Source organism: Elephantulus edwardii, unplaced genomic scaffold (assembly GCF_000299155.1).
Source record: "Elephantulus edwardii isolate Elephantulus edwardi_28Jun2011 unplaced genomic scaffold, EleEdw1.0 scaffold00147, whole genome shotgun sequence".
In the NCBI taxonomy this organism is placed as follows: Eukaryota; Metazoa; Chordata; class Mammalia; order Macroscelidea; family Macroscelididae; genus Elephantulus; species Elephantulus edwardii.
Window position 1 is genome coordinate 7931989 of NW_006399897.1, and position 17871 is coordinate 7949859.

Here is a 17871-nt window from a genome sequence, read left to right on the forward strand (position 1 = left end):
CTAAATTTAGGCAATCTCACACAAAATTTGTGATTCTTAGGGCATTAAAATACCTATTGATTTATATAATCTTGAGATTCTCCAGCCTGATGGGTGTTTTTGTGTGTGTGTGTGGGGGGGTTGATTTTGTTAAGAAATACGACTTTGGTATCAAATTACCTGTACATGCATTCTAAATTCACCATGTGCTAAAATCACAATGTGTAGTTTGGAGATAATTTTCAGTCAGTTTACACTTGAAAACAATGAACTATCAGAGAGCTGAATGGATGAGTTGATTGGTGTATGGATAGGTGGGAGGATGGATGGATGAATTGATGGATGGATGGATGACTGGATGTCTGGCTGGATGGGTAGATGAAAGGGAAAGCTAGCTGTTGTTGCTATGTGCCATCGAGTCACTTGCAACTGATAGCAAACTTATGTACAAGAGCTCTAAACACCATTCTATCCTGTGCCAACCTAGCCATCCCAAGTGCACTTACTCTCACACTCCAGTCACAGAATTGATCCATCTCATTGAAGGTCTTCCTCTCCTTCATCGCCCCTCCACTCTGCCAAACATCATGTCCTCCTCCAAGGACCAGTCCCTCGTTGCAACATGTCCAAAGTATGTCCTTGACTCCAAGGAGCATTCCGGCTTCACCTTCTCCGGGATCAACCTGTTCGTTCTCCTAGAAGTCCATGCTATATTCAGTACTCTTCTCCAGCACCGTAGCTCAAAGTCATCAATTCTCTTTCTATCATCCCTATTCACTGTCCGTCTCTCTGATGAATAGCACGTAATTGTGAGGACTATAGCTCAGATCAGGCACACCTTAGTCTCCAGCCTGAAGTCGTTGCTCTTCAGTACTCTTAAGAGGTCCCTCACAGCTGACTTTCCCAATGCAATTTGTCTCTTGATTTCCGGGCTGCTGTTACCAAGAGTGTTGACTGTGGAGCCAAGTAAACGAAAACTGTTAACTATCTCAATCTCTTCACCATCCATACTGATGCTGCCAATTGGCCCATTGGTGAGAATGTTTGTCTTCTTGATGTTGAGCTTCAATCCACATAGGCGGCTGCAGCCCTTGACCTTCTGAAGCAAGAGCTTCAGGTATTCCTCAGTTTTAGCAAGCAGGGTTGTGTCATCTGCATAACATAGGTTGTGGATGACTCTTCCACCAATTCTGATGCCACATTCCTCTTTGTACAGCCCAGCGTCTCTGATGATATGTTCTGCATACAGGTTGAAAAGGTATGGAGACAGAATAGATCCCTGATGGACCCCCTTCTTGATTTTGAACCATGCAGTGTCTCCTTGCTCTGTCTGATGACTGCCTCTTGGTCCAAGTATAGGTTTCACATTTGTTGTTGTTGTTATGTGCTGTTGAGTCGCCTGCGACTCATAGCGACCCTATGTACAACAGCCCTAAACTCCGCTCTGTCCTGTGCCAATCGCACTGTATCTGACACTCCCATCCCAATTATCCCTATCACTGAATCAATCCACTTCATAGAGGGCCTTCCTCTCCTGCGCTGTCCCTCCACCCTCCCAAGCATGATGTCCCTCTCTAAGGACCGGTCTCTCCTCACAAGATGTCCAAAGTATGTTAGACGGAGCCTCAGAATCTTTGCCTCCAAGGAGCCACCCGGTTTAACCCTTTCCAGGACAAATCTGTTGGTTTTCCTAGCAGTCCATGGTATTCTCAATACTCTTCTCTAGCACTACAGCTCAAAGGCATCAATTCTCCTCCTATCCTCCCTGGTCATTGTCCAGCTCTCTGATGCATAGCAAGTGATTGCGAAGACCATGGCCTGTATCAGATGCACCTTAGTCTCCAGAGAGACACCATTGTTCTTCAGTACTTTGGATAGGTACCTAACAGCAGACTTTTGCATTAGCACAATCAAATGTTCTGGGATTCCCATTCTTCTCAGAGTCTGCCATAGCTTGTTGTGATTCACACAGTCAAAAGCCTTTGCATAATCAATGAAGCACAGATAGACATTCTTCTGGTATTCTCTGCTTTCTGCCAAGATCCATCTTACATTAGCTATAATATCCCTGGTACCACGACCTCTTCTAAATCCAGCCTGCACATCTGGCACATCTCCGTTGACATATTCTTCCCAATGTGTTTGGATTATTTTCAACAGAATCTTGATTGTATGTGATATTAATGATATTTTTCGATAATTTCCACACTCCATTGGGTTACCTTTCTTTGGAATGGGAACAAATTTTGATCTTTTCCAGTCAGTCAGCCAGCTGGCTCTCCTCCAGCTTTCTTGGCAAAACTTAGTGGGCACATCCAGGGCAGTGTCTGTTGAAATATGTCAATTGTGTGCCGTCAACTCCTGGACCCTTGTTTTTTGCCAGTTACTTCAGAGCAATTTGAACTTCCTCCTTCATCACCATAGGCTCTTGCCTTCGCTAAAGAGTTGTGTTGCCAACAAAAGGTAGGTGACTCAAATCTATCAGTTGGCTCCAAGGGAAAAGATAGATAATGCCCCCTCTTCCATTACAGCTTCTTAAAACCCACTGCAGGAGCAGCTATGACTTGGTTCTAACTTGATAATCATGAGTTTGTTGTTGCAGGAGACTTGGATGTGAAGTATAAGAAATTGAAAATAGAAATACCATTTGACCCAGCATTTCCACTATGGGGAATATTCCCTAAAGAAACCAGAACTGCCACCCAAGCAGATATACGCACACCTATGTTTCTTGTTGCATTGTTCACAAGAGCAAAGAGATGGGAAAATACCCAAGTGCCCATCAACAAACAAATGGATAGAGAAGTTATGATATATTCACACAAAGGAATACTATGCAGTACTGAAAACAAGGAACTCATGAAATATTATACAAATAGTTGACCTGGAGGACATTGTGCTGAGTGAAATATCTCTGTCACAAAAGGACAAATACCACATAATGCTACTGTGATAAAACAGGTCTGACATCGGGGTTGAGGGGAAAAGAAGGGATAAATAATGTACACTGTGCATTGAAACAGATGAGGGAAAGAACTGCTTAAAAGGAATGCACGATTGGGTATCATTTGCATGACAGTAGTCCAGAATATGAGTTGCATAGTAAAGTGGACTGGAGTGGGGGTGGGGAATTGTACAACAATGAAAGATTATTTTTTCCCCAAAAGAAAAGTGAGCTTGGGAACAGGGAGGAAAATGTACAACAATAAATGAATGGAAATTAAAGTTCTCTAAAAACTTTCATTAAAATCTCAATTAAAACAAGGGGAAAAAATAATTTACTTTTTAATTGAAGAAAAAATAATTGTCAAGTGAAAGTCTTTGATTAATGTGTAGATGTAGAAATGTATCCATTCTGGAACATCAGTGTAGGAACACTTTTCTAGGTTTTCCTATTTTTTTCAAGAATAGATTGTATGGTCAAAGAGGTCAGAACGAAGTATTGTGTTTGCTCAGAGAATTGAAATGGGTCTGATTTCTCCTTATAGAGAGCTTGGGCAAAGGAATTCAATGGATAAAGGGAAGTTGTGAAGAGGACAGAATGGTCTGGGTGTGGGAGAGTTACTATTCTCCCCACAGTAGCTGCCAGCATGCATTTAACTGGCCTGGTTTGCAAGTTGGAAAGCCTGTCTCCATCTCATACCTTCTGCACCCATTAAAGAGAATGATCTTGTTGCAGAGAAAACTTGGCAGGGTTGACCATGACCATCTTGACTGCTGAGGAAATCAGAGAAATGCACAATATTTGGAGCACATAAAATAATTGAGGCACACAAAATAAAGGTTTATTAAAGTAACATTTCTGGTTACTGCAACACTTAAAAGTATGTTTCCATGGACTATCAGTTTAAATCTGTGTCAATTTTTTATAACTGTGTTTCATAATGAAATGGAAAAAAATATGCTTTTGGGTGGAAAATGCATTTTTGTTGTTGTTGTTAAGTGCTGTCGAGTTGTAGACGACTCATAGCAACCCTATGGATGAAAGACCTGAGCACTGTTCACAGAGTTTCCAGAGGCAAGCCATTTAGGAAGTAGATACCACTCCTGCTTCCAAGCTTGTTTTAATCGGGAAGCTCCACCAAAGACTGTCCACCGGGGGTAACCATTATTGCATTTGGCACATGGGTGTCACAGTGTTCAGCATCACAGCAACCACAAGTTACCTCTGTATAACAATGCACAGACCACTGGTGCTATATACCACTTAGAAGAATGTTTGGTTAAAAAAACCAAAAAAACAAATATAGATGACTCCAGCACCACAGTGCCCCACCCTCATGGGTTTTTAAACAGAAGGAAAATGCATTAGCGTGTTTTTTTTTTTAAAATTAAAACTAGACCACTGCTATTAACAAAGTGGTGACTACTACAACACTTCAGGGACTAGATGACCCTTTCTATCAGGGCTTGTTTTACAGCCTCACTTCAAGTAGCAGAAGTTGTAATCTGATCAATCCCATATTGTCCTGTGGCATCCCATTTCCTAATGGATTCACCTTTGCTTTTCAGATGGAAACATAGGTCATCTTCCTACTGTGCATTCATTTTGATAATTGATATAGATTATGATTCATTTGACATTGTAAATTTAGAAAGAAATAACTTGGGCCCACAATGTTTTGTGAAAATTATGAAGTCTCTACTATTGGATGCAAGTTTAATTTACAAAATGTAATGTCATTTGTTTCAAGCTAATGGTTCATAAGGAGTTTACATAATAAATATTCACCTATTACTCAGTTCAGTATTTTTTAATCTCCAATTTTGTGAAGAATGTGTAAACTAGACCTATAGAAAACTTAATACCTTCTTAATAATTTGTGTGGCTGTAATAGGTACTCATAATAATGGCAATCTGAATATATTTTGTACAAAGAGAAGGACTACCAATCATACATTCCTTAATACATAGATAAATGCTGCACGTAGTCCGTGCCTTCTCTTTAGATTTCATGGTCTATTGCATTTTCTGTATAAACGAAATCCTACAAGTTTTGGCTCAGACTGTGGAGTTGAGGTTTGTTATAACTCTTTCCTCTTCTTTCATTCCTACAGTTCTTCGACTGCTGAAGGAGGGGGCTGATCCTCACACTCCTCTTTCCTCAGGAGGATCCCTACTCCATCTGGTAAGAACTGGGGTCATCAGTATAAAAGCACTGAAGGGGATTAAGTTATAGACACAAAGCTCTGTAACAAAATATGCATCTTAATGACATGCACAGAAAAATGGTGAGCTTCAAATGAACAAGCGGAGATAATTAGTTGCATTATTTATTATTTACTGCATTGTTGAAGTTTATATGTTTAACAATTGGGAAGCCTGTGACCTAAAGACAAGGCTTTTGAAAATGGCTCATGCTCAACAAGAAAATAACATTTTACCGAATTATGCAATATTATAGAGTTGTCCTAGTGTTTTTTCTGTAAGTTGTCTTTTTTGTTCTACTGTACTTTTAACTAAATTCTACTAATAATCTGGCTGATAAAAATGTAATTTAAACTTACTTTATATTATTTAAGAATGGTGGCATAGTGCAGTATTGGTAGGTTGCTAACTGAAAGGTTATCTATTCAAATCTACCAGTCACATTCTCTTAGAAAGAGGGGTAGAGTCTCCTTCCTTCAATATTTACAATCTTGGAAACCTGATGGAAAGTAACTCTGAGTCAAAAATGGCCTCAGCAGGAGTGGGTTTTGTTTTGTTTTGGTATTTCTTTTGAAAATTAGAGAAAGAATAAATATACAGACAAATAAGTACATAAAAAGATAAATAGGAGAGAGTCAAAGTAATACCATTATGTTAGTTTCATGTGAAAAACAGTCTTTGTTATGTTTCAGTTAAGTAGAAAAGCTAAAGAAAAGGACAAGTCAACAGTGATCCAGTGTAGTGCTCTTCAGGATAAATTAAAATATTACAACTTGATCTTAATGAATAATAAAATTAACATAACCTAAAACTGTCCATTAAAAATGTGTACATGATTTCTGAATAGTGCAAATAGTTTACACGTTGTACTTCCAACCTGTCCATGCAGGGGCATCTCAGAAGAAAAGCCAAATCATCTGCTACCATAAACATTAAAGCCAGACATGGAACAGTTCTACTTAACAACACAGTACGTGTCACCCTGAGGCAGAATTGGTTAAAATACTATTCTTTTTCTTTCTTTTTCCCTTGTATCAAGACAAAAAAAATAAATTCTCCATATTGTGAAGAATTATGGTCTTAAACTAATCAGAACTTAACTAATATTATCTTTGCCCGTGACTGACATTAGATTCCCCTGATCTGCTACAAAAATAGTAACATTTGCATTACTAGTTAATTTCCATATTTTTTCTAAGCATTGAGATTTTTAAATATTTCTCAATACTTGTATTAATAACTTGCAGGATTGAAGAATCATATGTTCAGTGGTACAATAGAGAGATAAGTACCTAACACAGGCCCCAAGTGGTCTGGGATACGAGTCATCAAATTATTCCCTTGTTCATTCCTCTTCCTGTGTACAAGTAATAGATAACTAGATGCTCCTTTCTGTTTTAAAAACCTTTTAAATTCACTGAGTCTCAGTTTTCCCCTCTGTGTAATAGGAGGTACGTATTTCAGTTATTAGTCTATGCTTTATGTGCTGTTAAAGTACTCGAAATTTGTTGCAGTTGAAATATGGGCCATCTCCTTCCATAAAGATTTACAAATTCAGAAACCAACTGGAGCATTGAGTTGGAACCAGTTAAACTGTATGTGTCCGATTTTGGCTTTATAGTGTTGTGATGATGAAATATGTATTGTTATTGTTTTTAAGTGTCAACAAATTGACCAAGGCTCATAGTACACCTATAAACCACAGGCTAAATCCTTGCCCTGTGTGTGATATCTTCATAGTCTCTGCCACTGCCAGCCTATTATTGTTACTATGTCAGTCTATCCCACTTCCTTTCACTGACCTACTTTTCCAAGCAAAAATATATATTGTTGTTGTTGGGTGCTGTCAAATTCACTAGATACGTTGTTTACAAAGGTATATAATGCATAGCATTGTATTTCCTAAAATATACTTTCTTTTTAAAAAAAATATTTTATACTAGTTTACTTACAAAGTTCATATACATTGTTTTTCATTGTTGTTCTTTTCCATTTTCTTTATCCATCCCTCACTCTACTCATCAATTTGTTCAACCCTATGATTATCCCCCCGACCTATCCTCACTCCTCTGCTCCTGCCCAACTCCACTTGGATCTTCATATATGTTTTACTAGTCATCTTTCTATTTCTACAGTAATGGTCTTATACAGTATTCATCCCTATGGGGCTGATTTAGTTCACGTAGTATAATGCTCTCCAGTACTTCCCACATTTTTGTTGTTGTTGTTCTTAATAGCATTGAGTCGAGTACGACCCACAGGAGCCCTATGAACAAAAGACCTGAAGTCTTTCTGTAACTATTGTCTTTTCTCAAAGTTCATAGAGTTTTCAGAGGCGTATTGTTTAACAAGTGGATGCTACTCCTGCTTCCAAACCTGTTTTAAACTGAGAACTACACCAAAACTGTCCACCATAGGAAACTGTTATAGCATTTGACACCCACATTGGCTCAAGGTTCAGCATCACATCAACCCCAGCTTACCTCAGTACAGTAAACTGACAGAAGAGTGCTGTACTACTTAGAAGAATGTTCCTCAAAATATAATAACAACTGACTTTTAAATACACAGACCCTACAGGAGGTCTTATTGACTCTAAACAAAAGGCATAAATAAAAAACAATCAATATAATAATAATGGTAATATGTTGTTGTAGTTGTTGTTGCTGTGTGCCTTTGAGCCTTCTTTAACCTATGGCAGTGATTTTTCAAATCATTGCTCCTGCATGCTGTGTAGTATTACATCATGTTAATACACCATGATTTCTCAATCCATTTGATTGTGGTTGAATATTTAGGCTGTTTCCATGTTCTTGCAATGGTGAATAAAGCTGATATGGACATTGGGGTACAAATCTCTGTTTGTACTCAGTTCTAATTTTCTCAGGATATATTCTAAGAAGTAGAATAGCTGGGTAATATGGACTTTTCAGCTTTGTGGCAACTGGTCAACTGATTCCTTATGTTACCTATATCTATTGATATCTATTTCTTGATGCAGTATCTTTATCTCAATCTATATATTTCTCTCTGTAATAAGCTCATATTGGAAATTATTTTGAATAGAGGAGTGAAATTATCTGGCTGCTCTCTGCTCTGCAATATTATTGTTAGGTGCTATTGAATTGACTATGAGTCATAGAAGTCCTGTGAACAACATATCTAAACCTCCTAACATGCCACAATTATCATCTCTGATAAGCTTGAAGCCATTGTTGAAATCACTGTGTGTTTCATAGATTGGGTCAAGATGGAAGTAGACATACAGAAACAGAGATAGAAAAAGAGAGAACATACTTGACTTATATAAAATGAACCCTTCCTCTCTTAACCTTCAAAAGCAACATCTGCCAGGCCTTGTTAGCTACCACCCTATCCTAAACCACCACCTCTTTCCCCCTGAATAAACAGCTTCCTAACTAGTCCTTCAGGTCTTATCATTGCCTACCCTATAATCTTTTTCCCACACAGCAGCCAGATCACTCTGCTCCTCTATCCAAAATAACTTTCAAGATGCCCTAATAATTTGACTTCTCACTCAAATAACTTTCAAAGCCCCACCTACCACCCTAAATGATCCTTCTCATCCCACTTACCTCTGTGTTCTTTCTCCATTTCTACCCCCATTTGTTGTCTCTTTACTAGACACAACTAGCCCTTTGTGGTATTTCACGACTGCTTACCATGCTCCTGCCACACTCATTCTTGCTGTTATTTCCATTCAGTTCATATCTTCCCAGATAGTTAAGTGACTCATTCCTTCACTAGCTTTAGATCTTTGCTCAAATATCATTCAAGTGGAACAGCCTTCCTTAGATTTTACTATATGGTACAATACCCCATCCCCACCATTTTGCTGTTAATCTAACACCAACTGTATTAGTTGCTTCTCTGTTTTACCTTCATTTTCCGTAACACTTATTAAGGAGAGCTGGTGGTGAAGAAGTGAAAGAAATCAACTGCTAAGCAAAAAGTTGGAGGTTTGAACCTACCATCCTTTGCATGGAAGGAAGTCATAGCAATCCAATTCAGTTAAGTTTTACATCCTCGGAAATCCTATGTGCAGCTATTCTCTGTCCTGCATGGTCACTGGGAATCATAGGAGAATGTTTCCAGTGAGTTGAGTTTAGTACTGATGGCTGTCAAACAGATTGTAAGTCCACTTGACTATTAACTGTTTCCTGTACCCAGAATGTCACCTGGGATTTGGCATATTTTCTTGACTCTTATAGTTGGAATATCTAGGAGCATACCTGGTACTAGTAGACATTTAGTATATTTGCTGAATACATAACTTACTTCAATACACAATATCTGAACGGCACTAGTTATTGGAGGATCATATACCGCGAAGAGGAAGGATGACAGAGAAGTAAAACTCTGATTGCAGAAGATCTGCAGGAGGAATAAGCAGATGATAATAAAGCTGGAGAACAAGGTCAGCTGCCTTCAGGCATCAGTTAGGAAATGTTTTTCTGGTTCTCACAGGCAGACTTAATTACTCTTTCTTTCCAGTACTCACAGCAAAATAAAATTGCTTCTGTCATAGCTTTGACCCAATGGATTATAATTTATGGATCACATGCTTTTATTTCTTTTTGCCACTAAAGGGCTCTAGTGGCCTAGTGGTAAGAATCTGAGCTGCAGTCCCAGAGATACACAGTTCACATCCATGAGCTGTTTCTTGGGAAGAAGATGGACAGTCTCTTCCTGTGCAATTTACGGCCTCTGAAAACCCACTGGAAGGTGAGCTATGGGGTGGGTCCAACTTGATGGCACAATACAAAAACAACACTGAGTTTAGCTGTCCATAGTAGTACAGAAGTTAAGCATTCAACTGTTACTAAAAGGTTATAGGTTCAAACCCAATAACTGCTCTCTAGGAAATAAATGCAGTACTGTAAATCTATAGGACATGCCTTTGTTGTCCTATAATATCAATATAAGCTTGAATTGACACAACAGCAATAGATTAGACTGAATTTTCAAAATCAGAGCCTGTCTTAGGTACCTTTTTGTTTTTTATCATCTGAGAAGGTAGTTTATTTGAGATATAGATATAGATGAGAGAGGGAGAGAGAGAAAATAAATGAATGAGATCTAGGGATCCCTTGGGTTAATAAGAAGGTTATTTTAGTTAATGAGAAGTTATTTTAGTTCTAGTTAACAGGGTATAAAGACACAGAAATAATTATAACCAAGAAAACAAAAGAAAAGTAAATGAAATTAACAGAGCAGGGAAACACTGCTTGGTTTAAAATTGAGAAGGGGGGGTTGTATGTTGAGCAAATTATTTGAGAAGAGAAACGAAAGTTATACAAGTGTTCAGGTATTTTGTTCAGAAGGCCGCTATGAGTCGTCTATGACTTGACGGCACTTAACAACAACAACAACAGCATAGGCAGAGCTCAGGGGGTCTGGTACACAGAAAATGATGCTCCTAAGGTGGGTAATTTTAATCTGTGGCCCTTAGGCGTAATTTAAATTGGTTTTGGTCAAACGTTCTTCTAATTGGTATAACACTGGTCTGTTCATTTGCTGTGTAGAGGTAAATTGTGGTTGCTGTGATGCTGAACACTTGTGACACTGATGTGCCAAATGCATTGTGGACAGGGTTTGGTGGAGCTTTCTGATTAAAACAAACTTGGAAGCAGGAGTGACATTCACTTCCAAAATGGCTTGCCTCAGGAAACTCTATGAACAGTGCTCAGGTCTTTCATTCATAGGGTCGCTATGAGTCATCTACGACTCAATGGCCCTTAACAATAACATATAGTTTTTACAATCCCAACCATACTCAATCCTATTGTTAACACTCATTGTGTCAATCCATTCTATTTAACGTATTCCTCTCTTTCGTTGACCTTGTATTATACATGTTGTTATGGTTGTTTGCCATTGAGTCCAAACCAACCCACAAATGACCTTTCAGTGGGTTTTAGAGGCAGTCAATCATATGGGAAGAGATTGTCCATCTTCTGTGAAGCATCTGGTGGGTTTAAATAGCATGTCTTTGGAATTGCAGCACACATTCTTACCAGTAGGCTACCATAGCTTTTACATGGCTGTAAAAAGTAGATATAGAAAATTATGCATCTACAATGTACCCTGAGAAAATAAGAACTGAGGCACAAACTGAGATTTGTACACCAGTGTTCTTAGCAGCATTATTCACCATTGCAAGAAAATGGAAATAGCCCAAATGTCCAACCACAAATGAATGACTATAGGAATAATTGTGCATTCACAAAATGAAATACTATGCAGCACACAGCAGCAATGATTTTTTAAATTATTACCTAACTTAGGAGGGAGAGCATTATGCTGAGTGAACTAACTCAGTCCAACAAAAATAAATATCGTATAAAACCATTATTGTAGAATGAATATAAGGATCCAAGAGGGGTGGGAGAGGTTGGAAGCAGAGGGGTGAGGATGTGCAGGGGGAGGGGAGGATTAATCATCAGGTTGTACAATTTGATGGGGTGGGGGTGAGAGAAATTGAAAGAATTTGTTTTTGAAAACAATGTATTCGAATTTTGTAAATAAGCTAGTAGAAAATGAAAAAAAAAAAGGAGTGTGAGAATAGCTGCACAATTCAAAGAATGTAATCAATGTTACTAAATGATACACATAGAAATCTTATGTTTTATTGTGTATATTAAAAATTATAAGAAATAAAAAATATACATAAGAAAATCTAGTGTTTGTTGAAGAACTGTGGCTCAGCACCAAGGTCTTCTTTTTCCTGGGGTTACTGAGTAAATAAAAACAAATGAAAAATTACAGGTTGCCAGAGAGACAAAATTACAGGGTTTTAAAATGCCTTAGGTACTGACACAGGCAATTTAGCCATCGAAAATGTCAAGTGTGAGCGGTATTGCTGTTTCCCCCAGTTTTGGGGCATCTGTGTTATGAAGCCTGGTGTTTTATCAGCACTCAGGCTCTAATTATATATTCTTAGCTGAGTGCCTTTGAGGAAAAGGCAGTGAATGTTTGCTTGTGTGAGGCATCAAGCATAAGATGGGGAAATTGTTGAGATTTCCCAGAGTTTTGTTTAACTCAACTATTATCAGTTATTTTAAGTACAGTTTTCTATAAAGTACTACACTTTGAAGAACTATAGACATTTTCATACTGGACATTAAAAACTGCCATAGTTTCAAATGAAGGCATTTAGAAAACAGGATTTAACATATTTTTAGCTCTTCAGAATCATATGTTTTATTTTGAATCAGATTTTTTAAATAAAGTACACTTAATTTCACATAAGTATAATCAAATGTTCTAGGGTTCTCATTCTCCTCAAGGTTAGCCATCTATAATTTGTTGTGATCCACACAGTCAAATGTCTTTGCATAGTCAATGAAACACAGATAAACATTCCTCTGGTACTTTTTGCTTTATTTATGCCAAGATCCATCTGTCATTAGCGATAATGTCTCTAGTGCCATGGCCTCTTTTAAACCCAGTTTGTATTTCTGATAGTTCTCTGTCAATGTACTGCTTCTGTCATTTCTGCATAATCTTCAGGAGGATTTTGCCTACGTGCAAAATTAGTAATATTGTTCAAAATAAGAAAGGGGGTGTGTCAGGGATGTGTTTTGTCTCCATATGTTTTCAATCTATATGCAGAACAGATCATTTGGGAGGCTGGGCTCTATGATGAGGAATGTGGCATCAGGATTGGGGGAAGACTTATCAACAACCTGTATTATGCAGATGATGCAATCTTACTTTCTGAAATTGCGGAAGACCTGAAGCACTTGCTCTAGAAGGTCAAGGACTGCAGCCATCAATATGGATTGAAGGTCAACAGCAAGACAACAAAGATTCTCACCATAGGATCGATTGGCAGAATCATGATAGACGGTGAAGATGTTTAGATTGTTAATTGTTGACTGCTTTAGTTTCCTTGACTCTACAATCAACACTCTTGGTATCAGCAGCCAGGGAATCAAATGAGGCATTGCATTGGGAAAGTCTGCTGTTAAGGACCTCTCCAGAGTTTTGAAGAGCAAGGATGTCAGTCTGGAGACTAGGTGGACCTGATCCACACCATGGCCTTTACAATTACTTGCTATGCTTCAGAAAGCTGGATAATGACTAGGGATGGTGGAAAGAGAAATGATATCTTTGAGCTATGGTGATGAAGAAGAGTATTGAATATACCATTGACTTATAGGAAAACAAACAAGTTTGTCCTAAAGAGGGTGAAAACAGCTTGCTCCTTGTAGGCAAGGATTCTGAAGCTTTATCTGACATATTTTGAGCATGTTGCAAGAAAGAACCAGTCCTTGGAGAGGGACATCATGATTGGGAGTTTTAAGGGACAGCACAAGAGAGAAAGACCTTTGATGAGATGGATTAAGTCAGTGACTAGAATAATGTGGGTAGGTGTGTCAAAGACAGTAATGTTGGCTCAGGACAGAGCATGGTTCAGAGTTGTTGTACGTAAGGTCACTACGAATCTCAAGTGACTCAATGTCACATACCAACAACAACAACTATGACAAGCGAAGAGGATGGTAGTGTTGGGCTTCTCTTAGAATGTTCTTGTTGTTTTTTTTGTTTGTTTGTTTGTTTTTAAATCTCAGAAGTAACATTTAATAAAAAATAATTAACAGGAAGATGATGCTGAAAGTGAAGAAGAAAGCCCCTGCCCCTCCCAAAATTGAAGCCAAAGGAAAGACTTTAAAGGTCAAGAGGACCTGAAGGGCACCAACAGCCACAAAAAGATTCCCCACATCACTTCCCTTCCATGGCCTAGGATGCTGAGACCCTGAAGGCAGCTCAAATACCCTCAGAAGAGCACCCTTAGGAGAAACAAGCTTGACCAGTATGCCATCACATTTCCTGTGACCACTGTGTCAGCTATGAAGAAGATAGAAGATAATAACATACTTGTGTTCATTGTGGAGGTCAAGGTCAGCAAGCACCAAATCAGACAAGTTGTAAAACTTTGTCACATTGATGTGGCCAGGGTCAACACCTTGATTAGGTCTGATGGAAAGAAGAAGGCCTTTGTTTGACTTGCTCCTGACTTTGATGCTTTGAATGTTGCCAACAAAATTTGGATCATCTGACTGAGTCCAGCTGGCTATTTCTAAATACATTTTTTTTTCCTCTCTCTCTCTCTCACACACACACACATAGAAAATATTAACAATGTTAGTATGGAGGTATTTCAAGAGTATTATTTTGAGACTTAAGTATACATTACTGTGTTTTAAAATTAGAATATTTGGAATCTAGGGGAAATGTCTAAAAAAACATCTTTTTTAAGCATTAAATGAGTATTAAATAACAAAAATAATTGATGTATGAAACTTGACCACTAGCCTGTACACCCAAACCAAGTATCTGAGCTTGAAAAATTTACTTCTTCTTGTTTTTTCTACTGTCCCTTCATCCCCCCCCCCATAAAAAGGAGACAGGTTAGTAGAGAAGAGGGGAAGTGAGAGAAAGCATGAAGGTCATTTCTATAAGCATAAACTCTAGTAATAAAGTAAATCAATATGGAGGAAAATATACCCTGTCCACAGACTGTTCCTGGATAGGATAAAAGATGTGGGTGATATTCATATAGGAAGGTGTAGCAGGAGGCAGGCAGACAGAATGATGTGAATATGAGAGTATGGAAATCCATCTGAAGTCTGAGGGTGAGAGATTGCAGGGAGCCACAAAACGTTGGAAAAGAGGATGTGGAGTGACCATGACCTGTAAATAATGGACTCCTTTGAGTCTTTTCAAGGATGTGATTCTGATTTAATTTGCTAACTGGATTTTACATTTTAAAATCATGTGTCTCAGACGTTAGACTGATCCCTAAGAACCATGGCATTCATTCTTGGAGAATTCATATTCTAGGCTTTTACATCTTTGTTATGATACTCTGCTGAATATGGCATTAAAATGAAATTTGATCAGGGTGTGGCCACTGTGGGAATGGTGGCATCCAGTCTCCACTTACTCTCCTACATGAATGCCAAGAATTTCACCACAGTACCTATGTTACCATTTCTTATTTCCAATACTCAGCAGACTATGTTAGTACCAGTTCCTTTGACTCCATTGAATTATTCTCATTCATAGAACTTGGCATGTAGAATTGAGTTGATATCTGTTCACATATTTTCTCCTCCCTTTGTGGTATATTTTTAAAGAGTGTTTACTATTTTGTTCAAGTTTACATTCAAAATGCATGGGATATAGACTGACTTAGTCTTGGTAATCCAACATTATGCAAATCAATGCTGGAGCGAAAGGGCATTTTATATTTACAGTTATCTAAAGGACAACAATTTCTGGATGCAAGTCAGAAATGTATATCTGAATATCTCTCTCCTAATGACCTATTTTTTTTAGTTAGAATCTGGTTCAATTGGCAGGAAGTCATATCTGCTTGAAAATAGGTAGAAATGAAAATATTATTCAGCTTTGAGTTTTAAGGTATTTCATCTATCTCAAGACAATCTAGAGTATAAATATTTACTAGAAAGAAGACACATGAAAGGCAGTGGTGATGAGAACTTTTGAGAAACACTACAATAAACATGCTCTGTCAATATGATACAGTGCCAAAGACACTGAAGTGATTTTGCACAGTTGAAAGCATATGCTGAAAGGGTTGTCCTGTGAAATTGGTGTTGAATACAAAGTACTATACTGGGTAAAATATCCTGATTTCTTTAAAATCAAAGTGATGGGAAAAAAATTGGTAAAATTTTTACACATTTAAGTGAATTATACCACTTAATAAGGAGGGAGATCTGGTAGTCTCTGCTGTTGGGAATTGTGCTTTAAATACAAAGTGGTGTGTTTGAATCTATCAAGAGCAGGTTTGAATTCGCCTGTAATTCTGCAGAAGCTAGGTAGACAAGTCTTCTCTCATGTGATTTACAGCTACCAAAAATCTGCTGGAAGGTCAACTCTGAGTCACTTTTGGCTCTCTAGCAATGGATGAGTGAGACTGATAGAAATACATTACAGTGTGTACTCTGTCTTTCTCTGTGGTTCTAAAAATGTATACTGAACACTTGGATACAGAGGACAGAAAAATAGACAGTAACTAATGACAGAAGAATTAATGCTTTTGAGTTGTGGTGATGGAGAAGAATTTGAGCATAACGTGGACCAACAAGAGATCAAATAAATCTGCCTTAGAGAGGTTGAAACCAAGTTTCTCCTTGGAGGCAAAGATTTTGAAGCTCTGTATCATGTATTTTGGGCACAGAGCCAGGACGGACCAGTCCTTGGAGAAGGACATGCTTAGAAGGATGAATTAACAGCACAAGAGAGGTAAACCCCAGATGAGATGGATTGACATAGTAACTGGGGCAATGGGATTAGGTGTGTTCAAGTCAATGAGACTGGCTCAGGGTAGGGCAGAATTCAGAATGAGTGTGCATAGGGTTTCTATGAGTCACAGGTGAATTCACGGCACATAAAAACAACAACAACCCAAATAGGTATTGAACGTCATATTGTTTCACTTTCATGCGCTTCCTTTTGCATCTACATCTGCAAAGTGAAGACATATTTTATTGTTGTTGTTCAGTAAAATAATTTTTATTGGTTTGCATACAAAATTTGTATGCATTATGTTTCTCACTGTTTCTTATTGATATTGAGTTTCATACAATCATTTTCATGCATTATGTTTTATAAAATTAATCACCATTGGACCTTGCCAATCATTACCCTGTCTTTTCACCTGGATCCTTCCCATTTCTTTCCATGCCTCCCTCCACTAACCAAACTGTACAATCCTGTGGTTTTACCCCTATTCATCCTTACCCCTCTCCTCCCACCCCTTACCCCTCAGGTTCCCATACACCTTTTACTAGTTATCCTTCTATTTTTCCAGTAATGCTCTTATGTAACATTTGTCCTTATGAGACTGAGTTAGTTCACTCAACATAATGCTCTCAAGTCTATCCCAAGTTATTTAACATTTTTCAAAATACTAACTCCTGAGTGTCGCATAATATTTAGTTGTGTGAACATACCACAATTCCTTAATCCATTCAGTTGTGGTTGGAAATTTGAGCTGTTTCCATGTTCTTTTGATGGTGAATAATGCTGCCATGCACATTTGGTGTACAAATCTCCATTTGTATTTCAGATGCAGTTTCCTTGGGATATATTTTTAGTAGTGGAACAGCTGGGTCATACAAAGTTTTTGTGTTCAATTTTTTGAGGAAATGCCAAACTGTCTTCCAGAGTGGCTGTACCATTTTAAAAAGTATGAGTTTCCCACCACTCCGTATCCTCTCCAAAATTTATTGCTTGCTGCTTTACTAAACTTTTCCACTGCTTCTGGGATGAGATTGATATCTCATTGTGATTTTGATTTGCATTTCTCTTGTGGTCAGTGATTTTTACCATCTCAGAAAAGAGTCTCATAGCAAATGTTTACATAAAACTCCTGGACCTCCAAAAAACAAAACAAAACACTGATAGCCCAATTACCAAATGGATAAAATATAAAGAAAGACTTTTCACAGAGAAAGACATTCAGATGGCCAGTGGACACATAAAATATTTTTTTAAAATTTGCCCCCCCCAAAAAATAACCTACTCATTCACATGTCCATTTCTTGCTTTTTTGTAAATAGGTCTCATTTTTTAGTAGTAGCATTTGTTATAGATACTGCCTATTGTCAGTTTCAGAATTTTTTAACAAATATTTATTGTTCAAAGTACTGTAAATATTATAAAATCATACTACAGATGAAGAA

The 17871-nt window shown here is 37.9% G+C and overlaps 1 protein-coding gene across 1 annotated transcript in view; it reads left to right on the forward strand.

Annotated features, from left to right (window-relative positions):
• Positions 1-17871, forward strand: part of MYO16 (myosin XVI) — a 951959-nt gene that overhangs the window by 172465 nt on the left and 761623 nt on the right. Inside the window, exon 3 of the mRNA XM_006894620.1 lies at positions 5038-5108. Within this exon, the coding sequence (XP_006894682.1) occupies positions 5038-5108 (71 nt within the window). The remainder of the gene's footprint in view (positions 1-5037; positions 5109-17871) is intronic.